The 12,150-nt window shown below is 37.9% G+C and overlaps 4 protein-coding genes across 4 annotated transcripts; 1 reads left to right on the plus strand and 3 right to left on the minus strand.

Moving 5' to 3' along the window:
• Positions 1–274: 274 nt before the first annotated feature.
• Positions 275–1,092, plus strand: LOC114522354. The gene is made up of 3 exons (XM_028543025.1): positions 275–452; positions 558–766; positions 913–1,092. Exons 1-3 carry the CDS (start codon positions 275–277, stop codon positions 1,090–1,092), a joined length of 567 nt encoding a protein of 188 aa, XP_028398826.1.
• Positions 1,093–2,156: 1,064 nt separating this feature from the next.
• Positions 2,157–3,180, minus strand: LOC114522355 (protein ANTAGONIST OF LIKE HETEROCHROMATIN PROTEIN 1-like). The gene is made up of 2 exons (XM_028543026.1): positions 2,361–3,180; positions 2,157–2,170 (listed from the first exon to the last, which is right to left on the minus strand). The coding sequence occupies exons 1-2, from the start codon at positions 3,178–3,180 to the stop codon at positions 2,157–2,159; spliced, it is 834 nt and encodes a 277-aa protein (XP_028398827.1).
• A 3,326-nt stretch (positions 3,181–6,506) lies between these two features.
• LOC114522356 lies at positions 6,507–7,193 on the minus strand. Its single transcript, XM_028543027.1, has one exon. The coding sequence runs from the start codon at positions 7,191–7,193 to the stop codon at positions 6,507–6,509; it is 687 nt and encodes a 228-aa protein (XP_028398828.1).
• Positions 7,194–8,074: 881 nt separating this feature from the next.
• Positions 8,075–9,420, minus strand: LOC114522358. The gene is made up of 2 exons (XM_028543028.1): positions 8,656–9,420; positions 8,075–8,482 (listed from the first exon to the last, which is right to left on the minus strand). Exons 1-2 carry the CDS (start codon positions 9,418–9,420, stop codon positions 8,075–8,077), a joined length of 1,173 nt encoding a protein of 390 aa, XP_028398829.1.
• Positions 9,421–12,150: the final 2,730 nt, after the last annotated feature.

Here is a 12,150-nt window from a genome sequence, read left to right on the forward strand (position 1 = left end):
TTCCTATTATGCATGCCTAGAACACATTGATCTTTTGCCTAATACATCATGCATGTCTGTCCAAACACCACAGCACTATTTGGTAGTGTCCTTGCCCAATAGTTTTTCCCTATTCTTGTATAAACACTTCAAAGGTTGAACTAACAATGTTAAAGGTTTGTAATTTATTTATGTTAATAAGGTTAAGTTACTTAATGTTGTAATTATTGTTTTATTTTCACAGTGTGTGGTACTAAAAGCACTAAAGAGGAGGCTTAGCAACACCAAGCCTGTAATGAAGCCACAAGGACATTGTCCTAATAAAAGAAAATATTCAAATGGTGAAATTAACCAAGGAGTCGAAGCTGAGACAAAGAAGAAAAAGACTGGTCCACAAAAAAATCAGGGTGATGATCTCGAGATCTTGAAAACTACAACTGATAGCTGTGAGAATGAGGGCATTTGTGAGAAAAGTAAGAACCTTGCTACCGGTACCTGTACTATGCTCTACCATACATGTTAGCTGCTAGTCCAGTGTGTACCGGTATATAGTTTTTCTTCTTATTGTACTTGAATAGGTGACCCTACCGATGGCAAAGAAGTTATGAAGCGACACTATGCTGCTTTGATGAAAGAAGTTGAAAAAAAAAAGCCAAATGTAGCTGTTGTGAATTCCTATTTGAACAAAGAGTATAGTGCAAGGCGGAGTTGGCTGCAAGCTATGTCTGCTGGCGAAAGGGTTGAAAAACTGATGGATGTATATCCTTGTTTTAAAGACCATATTGAGGTATATGATTTGTACAGCTAAAGTTAGTAAGAATGATGGCTTCAAAATGTTTCTAGTTCAAGCTTAAGTTCTTCAAGTATGTTTTGTAGATACTCATGAAAAAGGTTTAGTTATTGTCATAAGTTTAATGAAGTTATTTCTTACAGATAATCGAAGAAGCCAGACGAGTCTTGGGTGTCGAGAGTTCTGGAGATAGAGAGGAATTTAAAAACCAGTGTATTGGATTGTTAGCTGATGAAATTGAGCCCATAATATACTATGGTATAAATAAAGGAATAAGCCCACCAAAAAGTCCAAAGGCAAGTAAGTTTATTTTGGCGATTTAGTTTAATTTTTTCCTGCTCTGTTTTCCTTTACTCTGTCTAACATCAAGTAACTCTACTCACCAAGGCAGTGCCTTATTTGTGACTTCAATAAGAGTGAGAATACAAGTCACAACTTATTCAGTACTTTTACATGGAAAGATATTAAATTGATTTTCTTGTTATAGACTCCAAGATTCTGCATGTTTTGCAAAATTTACCTTATATATTCAGCGCAAAGAAGCAGCCCAAGAAAGTGTTGGACCTAGTATACAAACTAAAGGTTTGTTCTTTTTTTGAAAAATAATCATCTCTGTATGGTTGACCTACCTAATACACCTACTTTTAAAATACGCTTTTATTTATAGGTTTTATTTTGTACTGTATCTATATAATATATTTGAATGCCATTTCTTTCAAAGGACCATGAAGACCCTGAGGCCTGGTGCTCAAAATGTTCCGGTAATGTCCCTGTCCTCCTGATCGAAAGAACTAGGTGCTACCTTATTATTGGAAAGAAGATGGTTGCGGAGTTGGACGAGGAAAAGCTGAATGAAGGAGTTCTTGCTTTGTTGGCAAGTTTTTATCTGCTTGACTTTGATTATCCCCGCTTTCATGAAATGGGTTTGACCTTTCTTCACCAATATATATTTAAGGACATGATTGTTCCAACAGATATCAAGCCCTGCTTTGAGTTAGTACTAACTGATTATAAGAATTTCAAGTCGAACTAGAACTTCACAATGAATTGCTTCTGATAATACCTATTTTTAAACATATTCTTTAATAATGTAACAATGCAGTCTGTATGCTTATGTTAAATATAGAATTATAAATGAAAAGCATCGGGTGTCCTTTGTTTATGAAGAGAATGTTAATGCATGATTGCTTGCATTTTATAAATAATAAATCCACAGTTGATCATACTTATTTTAAGAAAATTGATATGCATGATGAAAAAAGAATCATAGAAATCCAAGAAAAAATTTCTTGTTTCCCCCTCAAAGTGAGAAAAAATTTTAAGAAAAGGTTTCTCAAAAAAAATTTTCTTGGGAGATCTTAAGAAAAAATTTCTTCCCAAGTATTTCTTAAGAACATTTTTCTAGATTTAAGAAAAAAATTCTAAAGAAAAAATATCTTAAGAAATTTCATTAGAAAATATTTCTTACCATTCTCCCAAGATTTTTTTCTCAAAATAAGAAAAAAAATCTTAATATAAGTTTTTTTTTCTTAAATTAAGAAATTGATTTTTTGCTGTGTAACATTTGGTGTTAAACTAAAGGCATCATCACCAACAAAAAAGTGTGGTAAAACTGGGCACCAGCCATCTACAATCATTGACTCAGTTGCTGGAAGGGGCTTCGATTCTGGAATGTTGAGCTTATTAGACTGCAGTGCTTTATAGAAGATAGTGTTTCGCAAAACGCCTCTATCACTAATACGGCCTTGGCATCCAACATCCGCAAAAATGAACTCGGAATTTGGACCCACCACTGCCATTAGCACAAGGCTATAGTAGCCCTTATAGTTAAAGTAGTCTGAGCCACTATTTGGAGGATGTAGGATTCTAACATGTTTTCCATCTATTGCCCCCAAACAATTTGGTAACTGCAATCTCCAATGAAAAAGTCTGCTTATTTCCAACCATTCATTAGCTGTTCTTGGGCATGACACAACGTCACGAAGAACAATAGAAAGGGCTTTGCAAACTTTTGGAATGATAAGGGACAATGTTCCTTTGTTAATTCGGAACTGGTACTGTAAACTGGTGTAGGACTCCCCTGTTGCTAAAAACCGAAGTGTTACTGCAAGTTGTTCACTTGGTGATATAGCATCTCTCATGCAAGTATCCTTTTTCTTCAAAAGAGGATGTAACTTCTCTACTAACTGCTCAAACGTATCAAGGTTCAACCGCAAATAGTTCAAGAAATGCTCAGGGTCATTCTTAAGATCCTTTAATAAACAGTGAAATGCTCCAAGTGTTTTCCTCGTGGCTATCCAACTCTTTATCCAAACAGTTCGTCGTTTTCTCCTCCTTACTCGTCGACGAGCAATTTGGACTGCAGCGATAAATAAACTGAAAGCCTCAACTACTTCGTCCACTTCCTCCATATCAAGTTATTTCAGACATTTTTGAACCTTACATCATTTTTTGCACATTACATTTCATTTTGAAACATCGACGATTTTGTTTTGGTTTTTAATTTATAACAATTTTCACAAATGCGCAATGCGCATGTTTCAACAAAACACCGCTGCCCGCTATCAGAAATTACATAAATTTACCTGTGAAATCGTAACAAAATCGCCATTAAATTGCACGTAATTGCACGTAGTTTACACGTGCGATTTTAAAACGCCAAAAAAATCGCCGCCCAAATCGCTGTAAAAATCGCCATAAAAATCGCTCGTGTAAACGGGCCTTTATAATGTTTTATCGCAGATTTTTATTGTCAAATGTTTTACCAAATCTTTACTTATTTGATCATATTTAGGATATTATTCATGATAAATGATGGTTGCCATGGCAACTATTATCATCATTTTGATGTTAATGATCAAAATTAACATACTAATCATAATAAATTATGGTTGCAATTCCAACCATGATGATCATTATGATGAACTTGATCATATTTAGCATTTTATTCGTGATAAATGATGGTTACCATAGCATTAATAATTTCATTTTGATGATCTTGATCATATTTAGCATATTATTCATGATAAATGATGGTTATAATAGCAACCATAATTTTCATTTTGATGATCTTCATCATATTTAGCATATTATTCATGATAAATGATAGTTACAATGGCAACAATGATTTTCATTAGGATGATCTTGATCTTATTTAGCATATTATTCATGATAAATGATGGTTACAATGGCAACCATAATTTTCATTATGATGATCATGATCATATTTAGCATATTACTCAGGAAGAATGATGGTTACTATAGCCACCATAATTTTCATTATGATGATCTTAATCATATTTAGCATATCATTCATGATAAATGATGGTTGCTATGGCAACTATTATCATCATTTTGATGATAATGATCAAAATTAACATAATAATCATAATAAATTATGGTTGCAGTTTCAACCATGATGATCATTATGATGATCTTTATCATATTTAGCATATTGTTCATTATAGAGGATGGTTACCATGGCAACCATAATTTTCATTATGATGATCTTGATCATATTTAGCATATTACTCAGGAAAAATGATGGTTACAATAGCAACCATAATTTTCATTATGATGATCTTGATCATATTTAGCATATTATTCATGATAAATGATGGTTGCCATGGCAACCATTATCATCATTTTGATGATAATGATCAAAATTAACATAATAATCATAATAAATTATGGTTGCAATTTCAACCATGATGATCATTATGATGATCTTGATCATATTTAGCATATTGTTCATGTCAAATGATCGTTACCACGGCAACCATAATTTTCATTATGATGATCTCGATCATATTTAGCATATTATTCATGATAAATGATGGTTACTACGGCAACCATTATCATGATTTTGATGATAATGATCAAAATTAACAGATCATTATGATGATCTTGATCACATTTAGCATATTATTCATGATAAATGATGGTTACCATGGCAACCATAATTTACATTATGACGATCTTGATCAAATTTAGCATATTATTCATGATGAATGATGGTTACCATGGCAACCATTATCATCTTTGTGATGATAATGATCAAAACTAACATACTAATCATAATAAAATATGGTTGCAATTTCAACCATGATGATCGTTATGATGATCTTAATCATATTTAGCATATTATTCAAGATAAATGATGAATACCATGGCAACCACTATCATCATTTTGATGAAAATGATCAAAATTAACATATGAATATGATAATCTTGATCATATTTAGCATATTATTCATGATAAATGACGGTTACCATGGCAACCATACATTTCATTATGATGATCTTGATCATATTTAGCATATTATTCACGATAAATGATGGTTGTTATGGCAACCATTATCATCATTTTGATGATAATGTTCTAAATTAACATATTAATCATAATAAATTGTGGTTGCAATTTCAACCATGATGATCATTATAATGATCTTGATCATATTTAGCATATTGTTCATGATAAATGATGGTTACCATGGCAACCATAATTTTCATTATGATTATCTTGATTATATTTAGCATATTATTCATGAAAAATGATGGTTACCATGGCAACCATTATCATTTTGATGATAATGATCAAAATTATTATATCATTATGATGATATTGATCATATTTAGAATATTATCCATGATAAATGATAGTTACCATGGCAACCATAATTTTCATTATGATGATCTTGATCATATTTAGCATATTATTTACCATAAATGATGGTTGTTATGGCAACCATTATCATCATTTTGATGATAATATTCGAAATTAACATACTAATCATAATAAATTATGGTTGCAATTTCAACCATGATGATCATTATGATGATCTTGATCATATTTAGCATATTATTCATAATAAATGATGGTTACGATGGCAACCATAATTTTCATTATGATGATCTTGATCATATTTAGCATATTATTCAGGACAAATAATGGTTACCATGGCATCCATAGTTTTCATTATCATGATCTTGATCAGATTTAGCATATTATTCATGATAAATGATGGTTGCCATGGCAACCATTATCATAATTTTGATGATGATGATCAAAATTAACAAAAAAATTATAATAAATTATGGTTGCAGTTTCAACCATGATGATCTTTATGATGATCTTGATCATATTTAGCATACTATTCATGATAAATGATTGTTGCCATGGCAACCATAATTTTCATTATGATGATCTCGATCATATTTAGCATATTATTCATGATAAATGATGGTTACCATGGCAACCATTATCATCATTTTGATGATAATGATCAAAATTTAACATATCATTATGATGATCTTGATCATATTTAGCATATTATTCATGATAAAGGTTGGTTACCATAGCAACTATAATTTTCATTATGATGATTGTTTTCGTCGGAATGAAACTTCCTTATTTTACAGAAAATTGAGAGTCAAAGTCGATATAGTTTTCTTTTTATATTTCCTCTCGTCTTAACATCAAACTTCAACAACAAAAAAACCTCACGTGTTCATGACCATATATGGTCATGAGCTAAACTATTGTTCAAAATTATAAGAAGTTCAAGAACATCCCCCTTCTGAATATACAATATTCGTTACATGTTCACTGCTCATCAATCTCAAGGGGGCACAAACGATGTATTGACCGTTTATAAATTGTCTTTCCCTCTTTCACTTCTGCTACACGTACTAATATGTCTTCGCCTTGATATACTTCCGTTATACGTCCGATTGGCTAATCTCCTCTTTTAGCATTTGCTTCAACCACTAATACCACGTCTCCTTCTTTTAAATTTCTTTTGTGATGATACCACTTGTTTCGAATGTTCAGGCTTGGGAGAAATTCTCTAATCCATCTTTTCCAAAATTGACCGATCAATTGCTGCACTCGACGCCATCGCTTTGTTGGTTTCACGTATTCCTCTTCATCAACCGCTTCTGCTGCGAATTGTCCTCCCAGTTGACCAACGATGAAATGATTTGGGGTTAGTGGAGTCAAATCATTTGGGTCGGAACTCACGTATGTAATCGGCCGTGAAGTGAGTAGTCCCTCGACAGCACACATTGCCGTATGCAATTCTTCATCTGTGATATCCGCTTCACCGACAATTGCTCTTAATGCCTTCTTCGCGCTTTTAATCATCGCTTCGAATACCCCCCCCCAAAATGGGGGGCCGCTGGAGGGTTGAACTTCCACTCGATGATTTGATTTCTTGAGGTTGTCGTGATAATTTTCTCCGTATCTAGAGCTTGCACCAATTGCCTTAGGTCTTTCTCCGCGGCCACGAAATTTGTCCCGTTGTCGGATATCACATAACTCGGGGTCCCCCTTCTTGATACCATCCGGGTAAAAGCGTTCAGAAATGCTTCTGTGTCCAAGGAGTATGATATCTCTAAGTGTACTGCCCGAGTTGCCAAACATGTAAAAAGGCACATGTACCTTTTTTCTCTCGGTCTACGTCGCTCCTGCTTGGTATAGAATGGTCCGCCATAGTCAATTCCGATGCGTTCGAACGCTCGTAGTGGTAACTGTAGCCTTGACTTTGGGATGGGAGCCATTCTTTGTCCTGTTTGTTTTGCCTTAATTCTTCGACATCCTATACACTTTTCAACGATATTTCGTACTGCTCGTCTGCCCTTGACGATCCAGAAGCGTGATCTGACTTCGGTCAAGAGATGTTCCACTCCTGAGTTGTGACCAAGTTTCTTGTGGCGGCTCACGATGACTAGGGACGTTAGTGGATGGTCTTTTGGTAATATTATAGGGTGTTTGGCGTCGTACGCAAGGTCGTTGGCAAATCGTAGTTGTTTCGTCGGAACCAAGACGACCGGTTAGCACAATTTTAGATTAAGCACATGTCCAAGGAAACTCGCAAATCGTATTATAAATTATATTAAACAATTCGATCTAGAATAAGAACAAATTAATACAAAGAATATTAATAAAAACATGCATATATAGTTCCGATCAAGTTCGCACGTGTGATCTAAATCACCCCTAATAATATGACCTAAACAACAATATAAATTCGATAGTTTACTTCTGTGGCGAGGTCCTTTAAGCATATACTTAATGATGGCGCATGTTAGCTCGTCGTATTCTCTCAAACAGATACTTCACATACATACATACATTTACACATTTTCCGTCTCGCTTGCTCTATTTTCCTATCTCACTAATTATGTGCTGGTGTTAAATATTAATACTTGCCCTATATGACGTCATGGTCAAAGTTCATATCAAGCCTGCTCACATGTCTATCATGCCTAGTGAAGCTGTTCATCCAGTAGTCGTCCGTTCACTCACAAGAGACCAGCTTCGTCTGTATGGGGGCAGAGTTTAATCAGTCGTTTCTCTTTTTCACCGTTAGGGAACGCTTCGGTTTGCGCTCTTCTTATCCAGTAAGTCTCAGCCTCGGAGACTTCGTTTCGTGTAATGACGCCATTTTTCATTCGTCGCTCTTTCGGAAGTTTACAGTTCGTCAAGAAACGTTTTACCCAGGCTGTCACGCGTAACAGGCGGGATAAACTCGAAAACTTCTCTGGCACGAGACGGTCTTGAACATTTTCTAAATTCGCGCTGTCTGTTGCAAAGGAGGAGATGTTCGTTTTTTGTTCGCACTCTGTGTCTTCTCTTATGTGATCTTCTGGTAACTTTTTCGGCCAAGTCAACTCCTCTTCCTTCAGAATGTTTGGACCTTCCATCCACATCTGGCATTGTGACAACTGAGATGCTGATAGTCTTCTAGTTGGTAAATCCGCGGGATTAATTTCGCCCGGGATGTGTCGCCATGGTCAGGATTCGTACTTCTTTGGATTTCTCCAATTCGGTTTGCTATGAACGTTTTAAAGTTCCTGCTTTGGTTTCGAACCCAGTATAGTACGTTCGTCGAGTCGACCCGAAATGTCACGCTTTCTACTTTTAATGTTCTTTTCAGCTTCTTTGCCAGACGAGTGGCGATTATTGCACCCATGAGCTCGAGTCTCGGGATCGTCATAGCTTTAACTGGCGAAACGCGACATTTGGAACTAATTAGACATGACGTCGGTAGTCGGTCGAGGTACTTGCACACCAAATATGCTGCTGCAGCGTACGCCACCTTGGAAGCGTCAGAGAAAACGTGAAGTTGGATGTCGGTTGGTCTTTCAAGGCGAAGGCAACGTGGAAAACTGATCTTGGGTATCTCTTGTAGCTCGGAAATCCAAAGGTTCCACTTGACTAATAATTTCGCTGGTAAAACATCGTCCCAATCCACACCAGCAGCCCAAATTTCTTGCATCAGTAACCTCGCTCGCACGGTAAAGGGTGACAGGAATTGGAGGGGGTCAAACAGCGACGCGATGCAGCTTAAAACATTTCTTTTTGTCGGAGAGGAATTTGTCGGTAGGTTGACTTGAAAGATAAACGTGTCCGTTTCCGCATTCCATGATACTCCTAATGTCTTCTGTGTCGGTAGATTTTCGCCATCTCTGATCTCCACGCTTTGAGCACGGTCTTCTACTGAAACCTCGGCAAGAACGGACGGTTCGTTGGAAAGCCATTTTCTTGATTTGAATCCTGCATCGGATAGAACATCAGAAAGGTCACGTCGCAAGAAACATGCTTCCGAGACTGTTTCACACGAGTCCAGAACATCATCGACGTACATTGCATTTTCAATAGTCTCTGAAGCACTCGGTTTTTTTCACTTACAGCTTTGGCATGCGTTTTAAAACATATTGCGCACAAAATGGAGAGGATGCGTTCCAAATGGGAGTCGTTGAAATCGTAAACCTCAGGATCTTTCTCGTCGTCCAAGTCTCTCCAAAGAAATCTGTGATATGCACGGTCTTGCTGGCGGAGGCCGACCTGAAGAAACATCTGTGAAATATTGGCTGAAAGCGCTACGGGAGCACGACGGAAGCGACAAAGGACATCAACAAGATCTTGTTGCAGCTTAGGACCCGATAAGACTGCGTCGTTCAGGCATTTTCCGTCGTATTTCGCTGCCGCGTCAAATACGATTCGAACTTTCGTGGTAGCTTTGTCGTTCCGAATTACCGGAAAATGTGGGATAACCATTGCTCTCGGTTGATGGCGAAACTTCCTGACGTAATTCTTCTTCACATACTCTTCGATGATTTCCTGGTAGGACGAGCTCACCTCTGCACCTTTCTTACGCAAAGATCTTTCCAGACTTACCAGTCTCGAAAGGGCTTGTTCGTAATTATCGTAAATCTGGGCTCGTTAACTCTCCAAGGTATCCCAATCTCATATCGGTTGTCTTGCAAGTGATGTAGTGTCTCCTCCGCTGATTTGGTCGCTCGCGCTTCGTCTGGGTTAGGGGTTACTGTCTTCGTCTCGAATTCCCATCGAATCTAGTTCCAGAACTTTCGTAACAGCTTGTTCGTTGTATCGTTGCCCTTAGTCTCATACTGGTCACTTTGGTAGGTGCGGGTGACATGGATCCGAGAATAATTGCGGACGTTTTCGGTGGAAGTCGGGCCAAAGCATACCCATCCAAGGTTCGTCTTTCGAGCGATTGGGTCATTGATTTCTGGTCCACATTTTTCCTGTGTGACGTGGTGGAATAAGGGATGGTCGCTCCAATCAACAGGTCGATCTGACATCGATCTGACACTTTCTCGAACGGAATCTGCTTCAAGTGGGGCCACTTGTCTTTCAGTTCGGACCACTGTATGGCTGGCGTCGTACCGGTAATGCTGTCCAATACGTTTGCTTCAATTTCTGCGGAAAAACCTCCTTTGACATTGGAGACGATCAGTTGGACTCTTCGAGAGACTTTCTGCACTTCAGCACCCCCGGTTCCTGATATGGTTAAGTGTTGGGTATTTCCCTGTAGATTCAGTTCCTCTGCTGCACTTTCGGATATGGAGGAACCTGTCAAACATGGGCTAGCATAATGTTCACTTTAAGCTTCTTTCGCGTGTCGGTCTTGGAAACGAAGCCAAGTAGTACCATCAATGACACTTTCAACTCGGTTGGTGTTGAACGTTTTGTTTTTCGCTTGATCTTGAGTCTCGTCACCAGAGTCATGGTTGCCATCTGTCGATGGTACACTGGGATCATGCAAATATCTACTATGCTACACTCTTACAGCCGTTGATTCCACAGGGTATCTTTCTGGGCAGCTTTGCTTAAATGTCCTGATGCCAGGCAACAGAAACACCGTCCACTCTTCGCTATCAGTTCCTTTCGGTTGGCCACAGGTAAGCCTTTGAACAGCTGACAACCCATGGTGGATGCTGCTTGACATGCCTCAACAACACATTTTCTAGGTTTTTTATCAGTATTAAGTCCACGATTGTTCTTTCTGTTGTCTGTTCTCGTCCCACATTTCACGTCGCTGCTCACTTCTTCCTTTACTTCATCTAATATTCGAACCTTCATCTCGATCCACTCAACCAGGGTTTGAAAACAATCTTCTTTGCTATGTTCGCACAGCCAATACTTATACGACTGGAGGTCCTCTTCTGATAACTTTTCTTTCGCTGTTAAGTTCAGATGTTGACTGTTTAGGTCTACATTATCTTGTATTGCTACGAGAATTTTGTCTAAGACTGTTAAAAAGTCCTCCATGTCTTCAAGGTTTCGACGTCGTAATTTCGGCCACCCACGGAGGCGCGTTAGTAAAGTGATAGCTAGTCTTCGTTCTCCACCAAATTTCTTGTCTAATTTCTCAAGAGCTCGCTTGTATGCATTCTCAGAGTATCCCAAGTCTTTCGCAATTTTGAGGGCTTTTCCAGTTAAACAGCTCTGTAATCGTAGCATCTTTTCTTTAACAGCGATATTTGCACCGTCTACAACCGACATATATGCTGCCTTCCATGATTCATATTCTGCTTTATCGTCCCCGGAAAAGGTAGGCAGCTCAACCCCTTTTAATTTAACTGCTTGTATACGTGTGGGTTCCACTTCCGTTTGACGATCTGTGTTCACTTCCGTTTGTACATTTCTTGTGAACTTCTCTTCGCCACTCTCTTTGCACGCCTGTTTTGCACGTTGTCTGTTTAAAGCAGCTACACGGCGTGCGTCCTCCGTTCGCTGTTTCCCCAGTTCTACGTTAGCGATATACTTCTTGAGGTCATTTTCCAATTTACGCTGTTCTTCTTCAAACTGTTCGAGTCTCTTTTCTCCTTCATCTGCGTCTTGTTGCCGTTTTTCTATCGCCGCTGCCGATGACCCTTTCAAACTTGATATAATGGATAAATCATCCTTTTCGCTTGTCTGACTCCTTTCCGTCTCTGGTTCACCCAGAATATGGATTCGTGTATGTAGAAGTTGCTCCGCTGTTGGTGTTAACACGTCCACTTCCCGAGATACGTCGTCCAATTCCTTGTCCAGTTGTTCGATTAAAATGTCCGTTTCTTGGTCGCCT

The sequence above is a fragment of the Dendronephthya gigantea genome, unplaced genomic scaffold (assembly GCF_004324835.1).
Source record: "Dendronephthya gigantea isolate DGI-Jeju-01 unplaced genomic scaffold, DenGig_1.0 000022F, whole genome shotgun sequence".
Classification (NCBI taxonomy): Eukaryota; Metazoa; Cnidaria; class Anthozoa; order Malacalcyonacea; family Nephtheidae; genus Dendronephthya; species Dendronephthya gigantea.

Excerpts from the sequence above, each read along its gene's own strand:
- LOC114522354 (XM_028543025.1), top strand. The coding sequence starts at position 275 with ATGAAGCCACAAGGACATTGTCCTAATAAAAGAAAATATTCAAATGGT. Across the intron at positions 453-557 it reads TGAGGGCATTTGTGAGAAAA|GTGACCCTACCGATGGCAAA; the intron begins GTAAGAACCTTG and ends GTACTTGAATAG. Across the intron at positions 767-912 it reads GTTTTAAAGACCATATTGAG|ATAATCGAAGAAGCCAGACG; the intron begins GTATATGATTTG and ends TATTTCTTACAG.
- LOC114522355 (XM_028543026.1), bottom strand. The coding sequence starts at position 3,180 with ATGGAGGAAGTGGACGAAGTAGTTGAGGCTTTCAGTTTATTTATCGCT.
- LOC114522356 (XM_028543027.1), bottom strand. The coding sequence starts at position 7,193 with ATGTTTGGCAACTCGGGCAGTACACTTAGAGATATCATACTCCTTGGA.
- LOC114522358 (XM_028543028.1), bottom strand. The coding sequence starts at position 9,420 with ATGTACGTCGATGATGTTCTGGACTCGTGTGAAACAGTCTCGGAAGCA. Across the intron at positions 8,483-8,655 it reads TTCGGGTCGACTCGACGAAC|ATGTGGATGGAAGGTCCAAA; the intron begins GTACTATACTGG and ends TCACAATGCCAG.